This window comes from Onthophagus taurus, chromosome 2 (genome assembly GCF_036711975.1).
Source record: "Onthophagus taurus isolate NC chromosome 2, IU_Otau_3.0, whole genome shotgun sequence".
In the NCBI taxonomy this organism is placed as follows: domain Eukaryota; kingdom Metazoa; phylum Arthropoda; class Insecta; order Coleoptera; family Scarabaeidae; genus Onthophagus; species Onthophagus taurus.
This window is the reverse complement of record NC_091967.1, coordinates 8,772,388-8,793,725: the sequence shown is the minus strand read 5'-3', so window position 1 is coordinate 8,793,725 and position 21,338 is coordinate 8,772,388. Positions and strand designations below refer to the sequence as shown.

The 21,338-nt window shown below is 36.9% G+C and overlaps 1 protein-coding gene across 2 annotated transcripts in view; it reads right to left on the bottom strand.

Annotated features, from left to right (window-relative positions):
* LOC111427462 (Down syndrome cell adhesion molecule 2) overlaps positions 1-21,338 on the bottom strand; it is a 52,053-nt gene that overhangs the window by 1,759 nt on the left and 28,956 nt on the right. The window contains exons 2-16 of one of the 2 annotated variants that reach the window (XM_023062618.2): positions 20,388-20,714; positions 19,741-19,902; positions 18,584-18,730; positions 13,488-13,605; positions 12,126-12,571; positions 11,097-11,241; positions 6,898-7,049; positions 6,307-6,579; positions 5,786-6,070; positions 4,599-4,718; positions 3,417-4,022; positions 2,880-3,350; positions 1,322-1,630; positions 965-1,261; positions 58-903 (exon numbers count right to left, since the gene is read on the bottom strand). In XM_023062618.2, the coding sequence (XP_022918386.1) occupies positions 58-903; positions 965-1,261; positions 1,322-1,630; positions 2,880-3,350; positions 3,417-4,022; positions 4,599-4,718; positions 5,786-6,070; positions 6,307-6,579; positions 6,898-7,049; positions 11,097-11,241; positions 12,126-12,571; positions 13,488-13,605; positions 18,584-18,730; positions 19,741-19,902; positions 20,388-20,714 (4,704 nt within the window). Of the gene's footprint in view, positions 1-57; positions 904-964; positions 1,262-1,321; positions 1,631-2,879; positions 3,351-3,416; positions 4,023-4,598; positions 4,719-5,405; positions 5,691-5,785; positions 6,071-6,306; positions 6,580-6,897; positions 7,050-11,096; positions 11,242-12,125; positions 12,572-13,487; positions 13,606-18,583; positions 18,731-19,740; positions 19,903-20,387; positions 20,715-21,338 lie in introns of both variants that reach the window. The other variant, XM_023062620.2, reaches the window with a different exon arrangement.

Below are 21,338 nucleotides of genomic sequence, written 5' to 3'. Positions count from 1 at the left end.
AAATTAAAGCAAAAAACATATTATATTAATTTAGTTAATTTATTAGTGTATTTTTACCCCCATCCTTTGTTAATGTCATAAAAGAAAATTCCTCCATAGAATATCCAGCGATATTATGGGCTTCCAATTTAACGATATATTGAGTAGCCGGATTTAATCCGGTGATCGATGTTCTTCTTTGCGGCTTTAAAGCGTTCGAAACTAAGGTCCATTGAGATTCGGCCGCCTTTCTATACTGCACGATAAAATACAAAATAGGACATCCGTTATCCGGCCAAACGTGTAACCGCAAAACGACCGAGGTAGAATTAGGCGAGATAAACTGTGATGCAATAGGAACACCCGGAGGCCGCCCTTGAGTTCTCGCTTGTAAGGGATGACTCGCCGGCGAACTTCCGATTTTATTATGAGCGACCAAATATAAATGATACTGCGTGCCGCACAATAACCCTTTTAATTCGAAACTAACTGCGTGCCGAGATAACATAACTTCATCCAAATTTCCGTGTTCTTTACGATAATTTAACGTGTATCCGCTGATCGCGGCTCCTCCGTTATTCCCAGCTTTCCAATGAAGCAAAATACTGCTACTCGTTGCGCTTGTTGCGTATAAAAGTGGCGCCATAGGCGGAACTTGAACGATTAAATTATACGTTACTTTATCACTGCCTTGGCCGTTATCAACGTGACATGTATAATTCCCTGAATCGGTTTGTTGGAGGCTGGATAAAATTAATTCGCCGGTATCGAGGAGTTGTACGTTATGGTTCGCACCACCTTTTAAAATTTGATCACCTCTTTGCCATTCCCTCCGTGGAGATCCAACAGCTATACAAGATAAAGCTATTGAACCACGAAATGGACGTACCACCGTACCACCAAACGATATTATTCTAGCTGGAACTATAATAATAAAAATATAATTAAAATATTAACTCCTCAATTAATATTAACAAAAATTAACCTCTATTTGAAGCAACTTGAGTAACAACTCTTGAACTTTGTCCTTCGCCGATTCTGGTCGATGCCGTAACCCAAAATTGATATTCAACGTTCGGTTGAATTCCTTTAGCTTCGTAATTCGTGTGTTGGCTAGATATGGGTTGTTTCGCGTGGTCTATTTCCTGTCTACCATCCATACTTCGTTTGTATAAATTGTATTTAGTGATGAGCCCGTTGGGTTCGTGGGGTGGTAACCAAGAAACTAAAAGCGACTGTGGCGAGCTGACTACCACTTTTATATCAGCGGGAGCACCCGGAACTAAATCAAAAAAAAAATATCGAAAAATATCTCGATAATTATGAAAAAAATTTTACAAACCATCCTCTTCGGTTTGGCAGTAAGTTGTGGCAGTGAAGATTCCATCTCCTATTTTCGTAAATGCCAGCACTTGAAAACTGTAATTGGTGTATTTTCTTAACCCTGTAATAACCGTTGTGAGAGCAGTGGTTTTTCTCGTTTCCAATTCGTCGTTTCCTTTCCAATTTTCGTCCATGACGGGTTCGTACGTTAATTTGTAACCTTGTAAGATTCCGTTACAATGTTCAGAGGGAGGTGGTTGCCAACTTATTTGAAGGGATTGTGAAGTCACGGCCGCACATCTAACATCCATTGGAGGCATACTTGGCACTAAAAAATATATATTGGCATTTTGTAATTCTTAACTGTATTTGACTTTTTGCATCACTATTTAATTACTACGTTTGATGTAGATTCGGCTGATGATGGTGTAACACCGAAATCGGTACCGCAAAAATGAATGATTAATGCAAGTAAGAAGTTTTAATTTTAATAGTATTTCAACCAAATTTTATAATATACCCAACTTGCAACATGGATTCATATAATAATAATCAAGATAATACTTCATCTTTGATCCATGATTATAAAAAAGGCTACATCAAACTGGAGATAACAAAGAATCATATTAATTTTATTAACACATGTATACGGGAAAACGTAGTTCCATCATTTGCGTAGATAAAATGTAAAAACCTTAACCAGAAAACCAAAGGTTATATCATTAAGAAGATAATGCAGGAAGAGAAACGACGACATTTTAAGACACTAAACCAAGCTTATGAAAAATTAGCTAAGTAATGACCACAGACAATTACATTTTTTAGAAATTGAGGACTTAATACAGGAAGTGACAGTACATGCCATACTCATCAAAAAGGATGACCTAAGGAAGCAGCGTCAGACGATACATAATCCTAGGAAGAATGCCATCCCTATATAAAAAAAAGTAATCCTTCCATACACGAAAAACCAATTCAGTTCAAAAACCTTACTAATATTTCCTTCAGCGAAGAAGAATCTAACCTAATGAAGAAGGGATACAACTACACTCTTCAACCTAAAACCAACTTACCACATGATGCCATAAAAATGGAGGTGGCTATCAGAAATCTTCCAGAACATGATTTTATCAGAAAAGAACTCATCTCATTTATATCAAGGAAATTTGATAAAAAACAGCAACACAATAAGATACAACAACAAGAAAAGAATGTTATTAAATCCATACGTAATAAACTTGATAAAGGTAAGAGTATTTATGTAAAAACTGATAAGGACGCAGGGATAGTCATAATGAAAAGAGATTATATATAAGTAAAACTGGTGATTTTATGTCAAATAATAATTATCTTAAACTCAAAAACTATTTAATTACTACGTTTGATGAAGATTCGGCTGATGATGGTGTAGTACCGAAACCGGTACCGAAAAAATAAATGATTAATGCAAGTAAGAAGTTTTAATTTTAGTATTATTTCAACCAAATTTTATAATATACCCAACTTGCAACATGGATTCATATAATACTAAAAAATATTGTTCATAAAATCATTTAAAACAAAAATTTAATTGTTACCATCTTCCATTGTTTGTGCTGTAACCGGTTCCGTTAATGGTCCAGCCCCCACTTCATTAAATGCTTGTACCACGACGGCATATCGAGCATACTTCGCTAATCCGTTTAATAAAACTTCATCGCCGCCATCTTCACCGTCTCCAGATACGGAAGTAAAATTATACGATCCAACATTTCCGACGCGATATCCAACGTTAAACCCTTGGATATCACCGTGTCTTAAATCCGGTAAAGGAGGTTTCCACGTAACTAATAACGAAGTTGAGGAAGCTGGCCGAACGGAGAGATCCAACGGGGAACCGGCGGGACGTTGAGGTTCAGTTCGAACCAACAACTCATCACTTGGAGTACTTTTTCCTGCAGGACCCTCAGCAAAAACACGAAAAACATATTTCGTAGCCGGTTTTAAGTTTTCGATTAAAGCCGCGTATTGTAGTGGAGTATCAGTTAATTCCATTTGTTGCCACGGACCTACATTTCAAATTAAATAAAATAAGAATAATTATTTTCCTTAATTAATAATATATATATACATACGTTCCAATTCTTTAAATTCAACAACAAATTTAAAAACTTCATTTGAATCTCCAGATTTATGCTGCCACTTTAAATTAACTGATCGACTACTAACCATCGCTGCTTCAACATGTTCGGGACTTAACGGAGGTTCTTGCACCAAAAGATTAACTAATTGTTGTTCCTTTCCATACATATTACTAGCGTGGCAAAAATAAGCTCCACTATCCGCTGCTTCAGCGTTAACAATTTGAAGCTCAGCGGCGACTCCGTCTGGCGTAACATCTTGTTTTACGTGTACTCGGTAATTCGTGGAAGGATTCAACTCGGTTTTTCCGGCTCTCAACCAAATCACACTGATTGGTTTATCGCCGTTAACATCGCAGCGCAACGTCGCCGTATCACCTTTTTTCACCGTAATCAATCGGGAAGGTGCCGAAAAATACGGCGACGAATTTACCCGAAGCTGAATTACTTTACCAATCCCGGTTCCGATACCATTATCAGCTTGGCAAAGATAAAAACCTTCGCGATCTTCTTTTACATGTTGAAGAAGTAATGTTCCGTTTTCTAATACTTTTGTGTACATGTGATCGCGCACTTCTTCATAATCACCAGATTTACTACCTGTAATAATGAATTAAATGATGAGTTAGAAACATAAATAACAAGAATGGATTAGTAAATCAAAATAAATGATAATGTTGGAAATTTGTTATTTGAGAATGTTATTTTGAGAAATACACTATTCGACGTATTTCTGTATTTGAGGATTGCTATGCAAGAGGATTTGTACAAGGCTGTTTTCAACCAAGCTGGTTTGGACATGAATAAAGAGCAGAAGGAAAGGCTTGGCTCTGCGACTCAGCAGTGATTCAAGTATTCAACCTAGAGGTAAAATAGTGTGCGAACTACTCTCAGAAATAATGACTTTTTCAAGAAGAAATAAAGAACTTTTCAGTTTGTCAGTGAAGGAATTAATGCTCATTTCAATTTTTTTTTGGGAAAACTTAAATCTGCATTATTTAAGCAGTTATATACTTGGAAATAATTAGGTTCCAAGAAGAAGTTCCAAAACTTGATCATTGCTCTAGGTGTTGCGGTTTGCATCAATCTCGATGTATTCTGTTCTGTACTTTGTTAAGTGTTTATGGAGACGTTGCAATTGTTGAAGTACAAAATTATAATTATTTGTCTGCTGACCTGTTGCTTTTTTCCAAGTAACTGTAGGTGTTGGTACACCCTGAGCTTGACAATGAAGCGCCACGTGACGATTTCGTTCAACACTGATGTCTACCGGTTCAACAAGCCATCGCGGAGGAACTGAAACAAATATCAGGCTAATGAAGAAAAGAGTTTATTTCATAAATCGGTGCAAAAAGAACATCAATCAAAAATACACGTTGCGTTAAATAAGTAATTAGTGAGTGCCGTGAAATTGGTGGTGACGACATCAATCACACACTACGCGGTTTTATTATTTTTTTTAGGTGAAAGGATTTTTTTATTGGTTAGTGGCTAATAAATACGGTGGCAATTGCTGCAATAAGCAGATACTGGTGAGGGAGACGTAAAAAATTCCTGGCTGGCGGTGAATTGTGTTGTATAAAAGCTCCTCGTAACATATTAAGTAAAAAAAAATTCAACGAAATTCAAAAGTCCGAATCAATTCTTAAATTCAAAAATGAAATTATATTAGACACCTTTAACCGTTGAATTTCAGTTGAAATAAAAAGATGATAGAATTTGATTATTCTATTATCTTTAAGATATTTAAGACATCTTTAAACCATCGATCATACACATGCAATTAACAAATCAAAAAAATAAAGATATGATAAAAAAAATTCTACAAAGATAGAAAAATCAAAAAGAAAATTAAAAGTGGGTGCAACAGTACCTTGACCTTTTTTGGGGGCCGGCTGCGGCGTGTGCCAAAAGCAACAGTGGTAGGGCAGTGAAGGGGTATAGTGAATCGCATTTGGGATGGATATGGGGGGATGTTGTTACCTTTGACCTGAAGTTTGGCGGTGTACCTAACCTCCGCGGCCGGATTACTGGCCACGCACGTGAAATCCCCCGAGTGTCTCGAATCAAGGCTAGAAATGCTCAACAGGCTAGAATAAGGGTCAAGGGCCGAAACATTCGCGCCCAATGCGGCCGTCAACGGCTGCCCATCCTTCAGCCAGGAAACGACCAGCGGCGGGTCGCCGGAACTCACGCCGCACACGGTGCGCGTGCGCATGCCCTCCGACAGACCGTCTTGGAAGGAAAAGGGCTCAATAATAGGGGGAACTGAATAGAGAAAAGAGAGAAAAACAAACGTCAGAGAGACAGAAAAGGCGGGCGGTAAAAACAACGCGCGAACACGGCGCGCAACAAAAATTTACCATTGACCACTAGCTGCTGCGTATGGGACACTTCCGCAGCCTGATTCCGGACCATGCACGAATAGTTGCCGTTGTGATGCGGTGATAAGCTTTCTATTAATAGAATGCTAGTAAATTGATCCACTTGAGTAATCGAAACCATTTGAGCTGGGTCGACATTTCGACCGTCCTTATGCCAGGATATGGTCAGGGGTAGATCACCCTTTGTCACAGAACAGGTTAAACTCGCTCGATCACCAACGTGAAGAGTATCCTCAGCGTAGAATGGACTAACCTTTGGGGGAACTGAAAAAAATAGTATTTTTTTTAAGCTGATTGAGTTCATCATTTTCAAACATCTTTTTGGCCAGGATCATAACCTAAAAATTAATTAATTTTAATCTTCCTTCTTGATTTCAATGTCTTCGTTTGGATTCAATCTGTAACCTCGTAACAGAAACATATTAAGTTCAACAGGTATCAGTATGTATTATGCAAATTCTAGATTCGCGTGTAGCATATAAATCAGTCCGTTTCCTTACCTATTACGTTAACTTCACCGCTCCTTCTAGCGTTATGTCCCTGTTTATTCCGTGCCCAGCAGGTATATATTCCGGTGTCAGCCTTCTTCTCAACCGGATTGATCTGGAGTGTCCCATCGGGTAGAACCTTCTGCCGTAGCCCGTCGGGTAATTCGCGTCCTCCGCGTTCCCAATGGATTTCCTCGATGGGATAACCGGCCACGGGGCACTTCAGTTGAAGCGTTTCTCCTGCGACGGCAGTCACCTTCGGGATCAACCGGATGTAGGGCATTCCTGTGGGAATAAATACGACGACCGTGTTAAGGGGGCGGTGAATCTCGTTCCGTTGGGAAATTTAGGTTGTATATTTATTATGATCGATTGTTTGTTGTGCGTGGGGAAATTCGAAGAAGTTATTCGAAATGCTGGATTTCGTGGCACTAATTGGATTTGGTTTCGGGGCATCGAAGGCTTGTGCCATTCATTCGAAATACACAAGCTTAATTAGGATGATTAAAGGAAAATCCATTTTGATGGGATGTTCGTATTTGTTTCAAAAAGTAAGGCTAGGTTTAATGGGGATTAAATCGATTTTATTTTTTGTTTACTTACCGTATATATTCAATCTCGCGGAATGGGATGTTTTTCCCGCACGATTTTCAGCCGTACAAGTATATTCTCCACCATCTTCTACCATTACGTGGCTTATATTTACATGACTTATAACGTCTCCATGTACAGTGACGTATTGCCCAATAACGAATCTGAAAAAAGTAATGTAGGTTAAAAATATTTTCAAGATAATCAACTCGTTGATCTTTTAAGGCCATATTCTATTCAAAGAACCTTCCTCTAAATGACTATTTTAAAACCCAATAAACCAGCCATAAAAAAGACATCAAGCTAGGTGAAAGGATCCCACACCAAAAGAAAACCTCGTCGTTTCGCATCCTTCCTTTAGAAAGCACCAGATATAAGATCCCCAACGTTATCCTGTACCTACCATAAAACGCAGGTGACAGGTATTGAAAAGCTTTCCCGCCGAAGAAGAAGATTATCGAAAGTACGCAAAAAGCTTCTTATTAATTCACCTTCAATAAAGCCGTTAGTGGTTAAATGGAGAGTAACCAGGTGGGACACTCAAAAAAAATGGACTTGAAGCAATTTTTTGTTAGTAAATATATTTCATATCTGTGTCGAAGTTCTCAAACTTAGATGGAAGTAACTAGACCGCGAACGCTTTAGGTTTTGGTCGACGAAGTTGGAGTAAGTTTAGGCCCCCGTGAAAAACAAAAGTTTTACGCTCCGTCCGCCAAATCGGCCAACTTCACTCCGGTCGTAACGTTTTAGATAAGCGTCGCAGTGTAAACCGACTTTAAGCCCCGTAAGATCTCCTTTAAATCGTTTTCTGAACTCGATTACATATTTTTTTGAAAAAAAAAGGTAATTAAAATATTTTAAAGTTAGAGTGGAATTTATTACAATTAAAAAATTTTGTGTATACACGATTAAATATTGGTGATGGAATGAGATTTTAGCTAAGATTAGTTGCAACCGAGGTGGGGTAAGTTAACAGTTTTTAATACAAAGCCAAAGCGAAATTTTTCCGTTTTAAGCCAGTAATTATTTAAACATTAAAGAACGCAATGTTGGGTGTCGAAATTGGCAATCAGAGTGGCAATGCAATTTTGAACAGACATAATGAAAGTACCCTTTTTTTCGGTAATATTGTGGGTTTTGATGTTAACGTTGAGTTCAAAGCGAATTTACAATTCGTGTTGTTATTATAGTAAAACCTCGATATAACGGACCCCGTTAAAACGACCTAAAGCTAGAATTATCCGGGTTTAGACGTTTTGAGAGACGTACGGCTAAACCCGAATGTTTCTAGTTTTAGGTCTAGCGTTAGTTCTAATGTTAGTGCTTCGCGGTATAATTAATAGCTTTGTTTGGTATCTTGCACTAACGTACACCAGTGCACACTTTTTCTTAAAAATAGTGTTTGGTAGACTGGTGCAAACAAGTGTAGATAGTGCCGCCGCGTTTGGTAAGCGATTGAGTTTTAAAAGTGCAGACACTTTTCACACCGACTCGCCGGCAAGTGTAGGAAGTGTAGTGTAAGTCGACATAACCTTTAAGACGTATTTAGTTTTTTGAAAGTGTCAAAGTTAGATTTATTTAAACAAAAATAAAATATTGTAAGCTAGTAAAAACAATAAATAACAGTTTGATTTGTAGAAAACGTTCTATTCAATTAAAATTAACAACCCAATAGGAAGTTCTAAGGTTAAATATAATGGCTAAAATTGAGACAGTTAAATGTAAAAATAATTTATGATGAAGGGGGAAAACTACAGGCAACATTTCCTTTTTTGATTTATTCATCTTGATTCTTTGATCAATAATAAATTATTCAACTTCCTACAGAAATAATAAAGATTACATAACCTATAACTGTCATAATAATCCGTTTTACCAAACACCTAAAATTGTTACACTTATGCACTTTGAAAATGTGTTGAAAATTGAGAGTTGTCAACTGCACTACACTTGCTACACTAGGAGTATTTATAGCAAGTGTACCAAACACAGCTAATATTTGTAAACAAAACTAACCTTACCCAACATTCCGTCACGGCATAATTGACATTACAAAAGGAAAACTTCACGGTAAGATTGCCATTACTAAAGAAAACTTCACGGTTTAATTGACAAAAGGAAAACTTCACGGTACAATTGCCATTACTAAAGAAAACTTCACGCTATAATTAATGTTGGTAAACAGAACTAACCTTACCTAACATTCCTTCACGGTTTAATTGACATTTCAAAAGAATACTTCATGCTATAATTGCCATTACTAATTACTACAGAAAACTTCACGGTTTAATTAATGTTTGTAAACAAAACTAACCTTACATAACATTCCTTCACGGTTTAATTGACATTTCAAAAGAATACTTCATGCTATAATTGCCATTACTAATTACTACAGAAAATTTCACGGTTTAATTAATGTTTGTAAACAAAACTAACCTTACATTTCAAAAGAATACTTTAGCCGTCTCTCAAGACGGCTAAAATGTTTCTAGTTTTAGGTGTAGTGTTAGTTCTAATGTTAGTGTTAATTCTAGTTTTAGTTCTTCTTCAGTGTTAGGACAAGATAATACAAGATAACAAAAACACAACTTTGTAAATAACAGTACCTATTTGCAATATTCGTGTATGTTTCTTTTAGAGAAGCTTCTATGTTTAAGTACTTAAACTAAAAATAAAAAGAAGTTGTAATACGGTTCTGTGTAAAAATCGAAGAAGTAAAGAACGCGATGGAACGAAGTCGGGGGAAAAAGCATGTAGAGAACATAATGGAGCGGCTGTTTCAGACGGAGGCGAGCGTGAAATTGCGCTTATTATGTTAAGAGTAGAAAAGCGAAGGAGAAATCTTGCTGCTGAAACGATGTCTACTAAGGTACCCTCGATAGAGGTCGCAGTTTTTTTACCTTTTATTTTAGCCTTTTACTTTCCATTTTCAAAATCTATTTTTATCTTAAATCTAATAAATTTCTGAAAAATCTACACCATCTAGAAAATAATTTTAATTTCACTAATAGAATCTCGGTTAAATAGTGACCTTTGTAAGGATTATAACCTGAAACGTATTAATTTTACGTTTTCAAGCCCCCCTCACGCCAATTAGTCTAAGTAATGGCGCGGAGACGTGGACGAACTAATCGCAACGTTCCTTCTCTTCACTCACCGCCCTCACCATTCCCCTCAAAGGGAGCGTTATTACCGCCGTTAGGACTGCCATTGTGTCCCAACCCCCTCAATGTCAAGAATGTCGATACTTACAAAGAGATTTCGTTCCTCACGGTTTGTACCAAGTCAGGGCCGTATCGGGGAAACATTTTCGTGAGAAAGTTTTTGATTGAATAATTAATTGAAAACTTTTATATTGACTTCGAAAATGAGAGGGAGAGAGACAAAAGTTGTTAGTCGTTATTCAAAGGGGAAAACCGAAAGTCTCGTCGTTTTGTATAAGCAACGGCATCAGTTTTCCTCTGTATGCGGCGTTATCAGTGAACGAAATGTGCGGAAATTTTCTGGGGCAAACTTTATTTACCGAGCTTTATGTACTCGGAACGAAGCTTCCACTCGGTCGAGGTTTACAAAAGAAAGATATTGAACCGCAACATTTTACGATGCGAAGCGGTAAAAACTTTTTAACAAACTTTAATATTCTTGATTACAAAGGGTTCGAGTAACAAATTTAAGTTTCTGTTGGGACTGTTAAATCTTTAAAAAAATATATATCTTTTAAAATTTTTTTTAACAAATCTATTATACTATATTTTTATTATCAATGTAGTTGATCATTACTTTCTTCGATAATAAACTGGACTGCATAGTCTATAACTATTCATTTTTATTGAAATTAGCAGTTTAGAACTAGGAACATTTGGGTTTAGCCGTCTTAAAAGACGCACGTTTTAGTTCTAATTTTAAATATATAACAATCTAATGCTGAATAACAATTAAAACTAGAACTACAGTCCTTAATTTATACATGATATAAACAACTCGGGGAATATCTCGAGTTTATCTATGAACATGGAATAGAGCAACTTGAGAAAAATATTTTGTCCGTTACATCCATCCTAACGAGATCCGTATTATCTTTTGTTACAGTTCACGTTTAGTTTTGAAGAAACAACAAAAAAAATTTATTTTGAAAATTTGTAGTTTGTGTAAGATTAAAGTTTTAGCCCTCCTAAAAAAACCTTTAAAGTTTACTCTTGTTTTGCACTCACCTTCCATGGCTCGGTAATGGAAACCCGTCCAACGTCCAGGATATCTGCGGGGTCGGATTACCAGTAGCGCTGCATTTTAATGACACAGCAGGTCCCGGTTGGAGCGTCTGCTCGATAAAACTATATATTAACACGGGCGGCGCATCTGCAACACAGAGAAAGAGCCCCATATTAAATTCCGCCGCTTTGCGATCTGACACCCTTTGTCCTTCCATGCAAATGTTCGCATCCTCCATTTTTAAACTCAAAAATCGTCCGTATAGAACACTTAAAATTCTGTTTGATGTCTCAAAATTTAGTTACAGTTTTAAGTAAAAAGAAATGGGATAAAATACGTAGAAATGAGAAGAGAGATATGAAACAAAGGTCGTAATATAATAATATAGGGGTGTTGTGCGGGTAACCACCCGGAGATAACTTTGTTTCGTTCGCGGAGACTTCTCGTGGGGCGAGTAACACGCATATAATTGACAACTTGATGTGCACCTGAAATTAAATTTCTCCATTTTACTTTTTTCCCAGTAGAACCATCATCCATTTTAATTTCGAGAATTTTAAAAATATTCATTATTCAAGAATAATTTCATATTATTCCAACACAAAATGTTTCAAAACGTTTCGAAGCGCGTCTCGTCGCGTCGTTCTGGTTTGTTATCACAATCAACGCAAAGGATTTCCAGTTCCGAGGAGAGAAGGACAGGATGTCTTTGAGACCATATCTTCCGACAGTATTTAGTTACGGTAGGAATACAATTAGGCGCCGAACTCTTGCAAGTACCGCCATCCCCTCGATTAGATAAGACGAATTAGCTGTAATATCAACCGGGAACACAACTATCTTCGTTCTCAAACCGCCAGTAAACTTTGTTAAACTTACTGAAACTGACGGAAAATGTAATAAAAATTAAAAGGAATGAATATAAAAGGAAGTTAAGAAGATTTATATCTACTTTTAAATTACTTTATATACATCAAAAGAAATTTATTGCTTTTAACCTAAATTTAATGGGAAATTAGGACTTTTTTTACCTCCTAATTGTAATTCGGCAGCAGCTTGAGCAGTGTCGCCTTCAGTTCTTCTAACAACGCATTGATACATTCCACGATCTTCCCTTCCAACATTATTTATGATGAGTGCTTCGCTGGTGCCTCGTCCAGTACTGGGAAGTTGACGCCCATCTTTGTACCAAGTCACCAAATGAGGTCCGCCGTTTTGGGCGGAAACTGAACATTTAAATTCGGCGCTTCCACCCATATGGACACTGAGCATAGGCGGTGTAATTTCGACATGAAGCGGAGTTGAAACCATCAAACGTAAATCGGCACTCGCTTCGCCACCGGCGTTCGATGACATACAACGGTAGATTCCTCCGTCTTCCGATGTAACGGCTTCTATTGCTAAAACTGGACCTAATTGTCGTATTCTAGGTCCTGGGATTATTAACGATTGTTCACCATTTTTTTGTGAATACCATCTAAGTATTAAAAAAAGAAAAAATTTAAATCACAAATGCTTTTTTAATTAACAAGTTTAAATGAAGAATATATAGATAGTCATTTAACTTGATGTGTTGAGATTGACCGGATATATTTAAGGTTAACGATGGCCAATTGCCAAGTAGTTCTCTTCGAAATGAGATTTCCGACGGAAAAGGTGGCGCCGCCATCGACGACGACGAACAAGTAGCAAGAAAACTTTTTAGACCAGATTTGCTGGAGTCGATCAGAGAAAACTCGCTTTCCAACTTTTATTCATAACTCTGGTAAAGTTTATTTTTGTTATTAACTTCACCGAACGGTTATTGATTCCAGAATATAAATTTTAGGATTTGAAGGAGAACTATAAGAACACGTTGAAAAACTTTGATCCGTTTTAGCTTATTTCGGCACAAATAAATGTTAAACGACCCATTTTCTGTTTAGTCGTCGAAAATAACAATTACAATTTCGAATTGCGTTGACAATGAAAATTTCGAAGTCGAACATTGTTTATTTTTATCGAGCGCGGTCAATATTCGGTTTATTTTCCCCGACAACGATACGCGAAATAGAACGTGGAAATTCGTTTTTATATCTATTTTACATTCATGTTAAACTCGTTTTACATTCGGTTTATTTATTTTTTACCTCGCGAAAGTAGTAAATGCGACGACGACATTCCAATTTGGCAAAGACGTGTTGTTTCCGATTCGGAAGAATGAAAACGTGGAGGAAACACGCGCTTGGAAATGATAAAACATGCACAAGATAATTCCTTGAGAGAAGGATGAAATAAAACGGAAGGAGTATAAAAAACAGAAAAGTTGTTGGGCGGATGTAGAACAACCGGCGCATGTTTCGGGGTAAAGAAGGCGACTTTTTAAAGTAGAAAGAGTAAGGAAAACGTTTTACCTGTATTCCGGAGTCGGACATCCTTGAGATATACATATTAAAGCTGCTCCTTCGTCCTGGGCAACTGTTACTGTTCCTGAATTCTCAACGACTACCGGTGAAACAATTCCTCGGTGCTCTACAAAGAAAAATACATCAAAAAAATGAAATCTAAGAAGAAACAAAAAAAGTGTATAGGAAAAAATGACAATAAACAAAGATATAGCAAAAAGGAATATTTAAAAATCCTCGTTTTTTGAGGGTAAAATAGGGCTCTATTTGAACGAGGTCTCGTTTTATGTACACACAGTTTAACGGCCCTATTCTACTCTCGCATTAATCATTAATCTCCCTTCCCCATCTTTTATGACGATGCGAAATGGGAATTTAGCATTAAGTACCGTGACAGACAATTTCAAGGGTCGTTTACTTTTGTATCGAACGAAAAAGAGACAAAAGGAAATTTAAGAATTGTGTAAATATAATGTTAATTAACCCCCATTGAAGAAAAGTAACCACTAGAATCTAATTCAAAATCATCCAGTAAGACACTTAATCATGAATACATTAGTGTACAACTCATGTATACAAACATCCCAACTCCATTACAGTGGATGCAAGAATATATCAATTTTATGAAGACAACCTGACACAGACTTATTATTATTATTACTGCTAGGCTGGAGGAGTGGCCCCTCTCGTATTGTAACTTAAGCCCTCCAACGGTTTAAGGAAAATCTAGGTCAGGAAACCTGACAGCGACCCTTTGCTGAGGTATCAAACCTCTTTGGCTTTCTTTTGCAAAGGAGTTATCATACTTTTCGCCTGTCGGTGTCCTGAAAGTTCTTTCCATCGCAAGGTTACTTTTGTAGTGCAGCACAGCCAGCTTGGAGTACAATAAAGAGCGTCCTCGCTGCCTCTTTGGCCCCCTTTTCATGGCCCTCAATGTCTTTGTAACCTGACACCCACCATAAAGTAACTTCATTGCCCCTGGCGAGTTTTCTCAGGTTGCCGGTACATTCTTTGACAAGATTACGGATTTACACGTGTAGCTCTGAATTGCCTTTAAAGCAGATATTGTAGTTTAGTAATCTTTCTAACGGATCATTCTGAAATATCCTCATGCTGAGGATAACTTTGACATTCCGAGGAGAAACTGCAATCCTTGTATCACTTTGAATTGCTCGAATGAGAATCATAGTCATCATAGAAGTATCCTTTTCATCATGTTCTGCTTTCGAGATAATTTGGAGTGGACTACAACTTTTTGCCGGCCAAAACGTTTTGTGTATCGATATCACTTATCGGCGTGCACGTATCAGTGTGCTGGTTTAAAACCTAATTGTTGCGATTAATCAGAAAGCAGAATCTTGCGTTTGTGTATTTTACAATCCTATATAATTGCTTCCATTGATAGCGATGGAAAACATGCTGAGCAAGAGATGGTGTTAATTATTATGTTACGAGTGCAGATTTTTCAAGGATGCCGCCAAAAGTTGTGTAAGTCTGGACGGAGGCAGTGGAAAAAATATCTTTATAGAGTGTGTAACTGACTATACGTAGGCAAAACTCATTTTTAGAAGAAACAACACTCTTAACCTTCACGGATGGTTCTAACGGACGGACTGACACAGGGGCAGAAATCTTTTTCTGAGCTACAGCTCAGAATTCTTACATTGTTTAGAAAACATATCACCTTAGATATCATTAGGTGTAGATATCACCTGGTTAAATTTTTTTTTAATTAGTTGGTTAAAATTGGAGATTAACAACTACCTAAGGTAACAATTACAATTCAGAGGACTCAACCTTCATGCTTGTAGATGGCATGAAGATGATGTGTTGTGCAAAGCCTTAGACTGACAGCCGTGGGGCGTACGTGGAATAATTCTTATTGATAACATTCAAAAAGGGTAAAAAATAACGGTAAGCATTATGTTAATGCAATGTAACAATGAGATAAGCTCCAGTTGCTTCTACCCGCAATGAAGAAGCCTTGAAACGCAATTAAAATTAAATTATTTAATCTCAAATAAAAATATTTGCTTTAACTTCCCGATTTTCCTAACACTTGTTAGAATCCGATTTTGTGAAAATAATGAGGCTAAAATAAATATTGGGTATATCCATCACGTTCATCCATCTCTTTTCAATCACCTTCTATCTCGGTGTATCTTTTAGGGTGAACCTAAACGGATTCGGGACACACATTTTTACGTCCCACCCTTTTTCACACCAACCCAACTAAAAAAAAAATCCGCCCTTTCATTTCTTTTTCCGGTTTTATCATCATTATTATTTTTCCCTTTTCTTCTGATGTGCGATTTCTGAAGGGGATTTCTTTTTGTGGATCGAAATTTGTACGTGAAAAATATTGCCCGTAGAATTCGCAGGGAGACGGCGGCACGCTAATGATCCCCACCCGCAAATTAAAAGTGTATGTTCTCGTCACGCGCCCGTTTTTCATTTGTGGCTGTTCCAGCGGGATTTTCCACCCCACAAATCTAGCGTCAACAAAAAAATCTAAAAAATAAAAAGGAAAATAGTGAAAAGGGTAGCTACTGTCAACGCGTGCGGCAGATGTTACAAAAATTACAACGACTGCCGTTGACAGTTCAAGTTAATTACAGTTTGCACGGATTTTAAGATTTAATTTCCTGATAAGTTCAAGTTTAATTTTGTATCAATTCCAATGTTTTAGTTTCTAAATTATTTTATGGAACAAAATGAAGGTTGGGTTTAAAATAAATAGAAATAGCAAAGAGTTATTACAATTAATGATAATTTAGGAAATTTCATTTTGAAATAGTGCGATGACGTAAATCATCAATGGCGTTTCGATCGAACATTCATTGTTCGATTTGAACGACAATAAACGTTGATTGGAAGAATAAAGCAATAACGGTCGTCTCCCCATTATGGGATCGACACAATCGTGGTGCATCCGCCACCACAAATTTGTCTGCGGCCGCTAATGTACGGAACGTAATCGACGTTTATGGTAAATATTTGGTACGAAGCGACGGCCCCAGCACATTGACAAATGGGAAACGTTTAAATTCGGTTAGGTTTCCGGGTTATAAAGTTCCCCACCGAAATCTATCAACAGTACTTTTTAAACCACGTCAATAATTTGTCAATAATGTGTCATCAAATATAAAAAGGGGACGAATGAAACCAAGAAATAAAGAAATCCAACAAAATGGAATGGACGAAATCGGAAAAATCATTTACATTTTCTTATTAATAATGTTGATTCGATTAATAACGTTCAACAACGAAGTTTACCAAGAAGAAGACGACGTTATAAATTTTTTTCTTTAACAATAATAAAAAAAGCTAAGATTTAAACTTTTTTTCTTAAATTTAAAACAAACAAAAATCGAAGAGACGTTTGTAAATAAGGGGGCTCACATTGCATAGTAGCGGTAACGGTTGGGGTGGGAAGCGATTGAAGTGTTCCTTTACTCCTCCCAACCTAAGGACGAACACTCCACAGATGAAGCATCTAAACTTGAATGGGACCACTCCGTAGCAAACCGTGTGGTCCTCCCTCTATGTATGTATGTGTGTGTAACGGGGGGAAGTGCGGTTATGAAATATTGATACGAGAGCTCGCCGCGAGGGTAAAAGTGGGCCCCCTATGGAGTAGAGAGCAAAAACGAGACGACTGCAACGTGAAGTCGTCGTCGTCCGTACACGTGAGAGCTAGAACGTAAGAGGAAAAGAGGAAGATAAACCTTTAGTTACAATCTCCGCGACAAAAAGGGGATGAAAGAGAAGAGATTTTGTTTTTGAGAAAAAGAATTGGTGATGAAGTAAAATTAATTAAAAAACATCGTTTTATATGATAATTATTATTATTGGTTTATTCCTAATTATTTTAACTACAAATATTTACTTACCACAATGTACTTATTGTTGGGGTATTGATTAGAAATATGATACATTCGTATTGAACTAGTATTACGCCATGCTTCATATAGTATTAATTAACCTCTTAGTCAGAATTAATTGTAATTAGGGGATTTAGTTGAACCAATCAATAATCAAATTTCCGTTGCGGAACTTTGCAAATGTAACTTAAAACAATCAGTGAATTTTTTTATAACCTATTCATTTCTCAAATATTAACAAGAGTAGTTTTGATAATTTTTGGTATTATATTTGTATAGAAGCAAAGATCATTCTGAAACTTTTTAAATTGCGCGAATTTATATGCAATTCAGGTTAGTTCGGAATCAGATGAGTATTGTAAGCCATCATGAAGATAGTTTTGGCTAAACATAATACTGGATGTAAAAAACGTCCAAATTATCGAGATTATGTAAATTAACTTGAACCCCAAAAACTTGTAATGGGATCACTCAATCAAAGAAGAGTAAGTGTGGAGGTAACAGTTAGCAATTCCAAGTATTTCATTCTTGTGGAAATAAGAAGAGTGATGATCAACAGTGCAATCTATCATAGGTCACATGGGGTAGGCTTATTTGTATTAGAGTCACCTATTTTTTCACTGCACTTAAAATATCCCTTACCACATAATGTTCTCGTTACTTTTGGTATAAAGGTAAACACATGTGGAGAAGGGTTAGGAGAGCATAATGGGCGTTCTCCCCATCCTTTTTTTCATTTTTCCCATCTTCGTCTACAGTTACTACTTTAACTACTTTATATGAGGTCTTGTATCGTTATTGAAGTGATTGTGTCTGTGTTTAGAAGACTTCGACATCCTCGTAGTAAGTTGGTATCGCGATTTTTGTGATTTCTGTTTTTATGGGGTGGTCCTTTAACATCGTGCTAGATGAAAAAGATTGCAACATGCTTCAACCAACGTCGGTGCAAAACCTAAGATATAAAAGCGTTCTGCCCAACAACATTCATTAATTCATTAATGAAGCGTTATAAAGCGTTATTTAACCGTAAAGTGAATGTTACGCTAAATGTTAATCGAGCAGAAGCATTCACTTTAATTATGAATGGGGTTGGATTGGATATAATAACACAGATGAAAATAAACAACTCAAATTCCATGAAAAGCAGCAGTAATTTTACATTTATACTACGTTTCTAGTAATCTGGAAACAAATTAAGAGAAAATGAACTTATTAATTTACCTGTAATCCGAACGTTGGCCGCGTTACTAACGACAACTTGTCGACTCAGTCTGTGCATAGTCCTGCATCTGTAGGCCGGAAATTGATCGCTGAATTCCAAATTGTGAATGAGTAGTTCTCCTGAGGGTAATTGGTGAAATTTTCCATCTGAAAATAAAATAAACATCAAAATCAAATTTCTTATAAATTCTCAAATTATTCATTTTACAATTCATAAACAACTTTTTGTTTTAAATTTTAGAATCAAGATTTTTTCGAAACGTCAAATAGTAGACCGTGAAATCCTACAAACATTTTAGCAACTTGAAACCCAAACGCAAAAAGGGTAGTTGTTTAAAATTTTAAAAAAAGTTCTCTTGTAAAAGTGATGATCCATTTATAAGAACAAGCCCTCGTAAATGAAGCTTTTTATCAAAAAATACACAATACAGTGAATTCAGTATAAGACATCCTGAAACATATGAATGAAAAACTGGCAGACGTTTTTGAAAAGATCGCGTGACCGGAATCCGGTAGCGTGACAAAGAAGGTACCGAGAACTCTTCAATCAGTTTTCGTGAAAACCTTCTGATGCCGACACCGAAATAAAACTTAATAAGATCCGACCCGAAAAGGGATGTATACACCCCATCGGGAAAATGAACCCTATTCAATCATCGAATTAGTCAAAGATGTTTGTTAGATTCGCTCAAATAAAAATTCTCTAAAATTACACGTGATTTAAAAGTTTGTTTTACGCTATGTGATGTTAAGTTTGGAAGCTGTTCAAAACCCCTTATCAAAGAGTCGTTTCCAACAGAATGGACAACTAAAACGAAACGTATGGGCCAATTTAAAAGACTTACGCCCCTTTTCAGAGTGTAGTCCGTGCTTGTAAGCTACACGTACTCACGTACAATTAACCGGGTCGATGAATCAATCGCGGGACGCGTTTTATCTTCATCTAAACGAAAACGAGCGATAAATGAATTTTCTTAGGGGAGTTTCTGTAACCAAGATTTATCGAAAGGATCTTGGAACAAAAGAGTCTCATATAAAAAAGCTTACGTTACCTATTTTTTTTATAAAAGAAGCTTTTAGATGGAATAGATTAAATTTTTTATCGACGTCAACAAAAATAATTAACTTTTGAGTGAAATATAAATTAAGCTACTTACCTCCTTGTAGAGATGGGTAAATGTAAAGTGATGGTTCTTGTACCCATGAAATTATTCGTACCAAGTCTTTAACGAATGAAGGGACCACGCATTTTAAAACCGCCGTACAACCTCTTGCCGCCCCCAAAACTTCAACATCAATCTTAAACGGTTGAGTAACAACTAAAAAGAAAAGAAAATAAGAAATTCATGATGACAAGTTACAAAAACGTTTGAGAACAAATTGGTTATGTCGTCTGATTATGGGAGTTAATATATCGGCCCCTTAGGAACTAATATATCACTTATAGGACAGATGGGTGTGTAGTGACGGTTATCGTAACAAGAATTGATGCTGGTCACGGCGAAGATAAAACACTTTCCTTGTAGGAACTATTTGCGTCGTGAGGAAATTGACCGCTCAGTCAACGACGCTAACGTTTGCGATTGCGCTGGCTCCGATCCAACGAGAAAATCGACGGCCCCTTTTCTTTTTTCCTCAATTATTTTCCGATTTGCTTCTAGACGGCGACGATTTATATTTTCATAAATAGAAAGGAAATGTTGAGGAAGCATCTTAAAATAAAATTTCATCCCCCAACGTATTTCAAGCTAACATATTTTTCTGTATATTTATAACTTATTTATACCTATAGCTTTATAGTTACCTGCTCTAACTTGTACATCTCTGCTAATGATTCTGCCGACACTATTAGAAGCAACACATCGATAGACGGTGCTATGGATATCTTGACGATAGGCTGCAGCAGCGAATGGTAGCAGAACGAGGGTTCCGTTTCGTAGAACACGTCGGATACCGGAAACGTCTCCAACGGACGTCCCGTCTACCGAAAGCCAATCGATCGATGGTTGGGGACTCCCCGAAGCTGAACAGTCCAACCAACCACCGCTTGAGTTTGAAAACTCCAAACGTGTTGGAGGTTCCATAACGAACGCGGGTCCACGTAGATGAGAATCAAAAGCTGACGTCAACCCTGTAATGACACAAAAAAAATTAGAAATTTAAAAATTTCATGACTTAGATTTAATAGTAAATAGTAATTTCATGTTTGCTTTATTGAGGCAATTGTATAACGCACGTATCTAGGAGGATTACTGACATGTGGTAGTCCTCAGGGCGCAGTTCTAGTCCAGACGCCTTATTTATTTAGAGATTTATATGCAGTGTGGCACCATTGGGAACAGATGAATGTTCCCAAAGTTCGCGAACTTCCCTCACAAGACAGTAGTAGCGAGTTTCAAGTGGCATATGTAAATAAATCTTTGGTGATACAACAAAGTTTGGGCAGATAATATTTTGTAAGCACGAGTTTTAAACATGCACTCGTTTCGAATTGAACACAATAAAAAAAAATGATAGATAAACACCGAAAATGATGAAACAACTAAAAAAGAACACCCACAAAAAAGAGTTGGGAATGCAGCATAAAAAAAAACTAAACAAAAAAACTGCTACCATTGAGGATTTTAATTGCGGACGAGTAGACACGGTTTCAACCGGTATATTGAAATTTTCACCTCTCCAAATAGATCTACCTGATAGGTATCCCAAAAGCAATATGCTGATGGTGGCAACCGTCGGTCAGCATCGATATTTC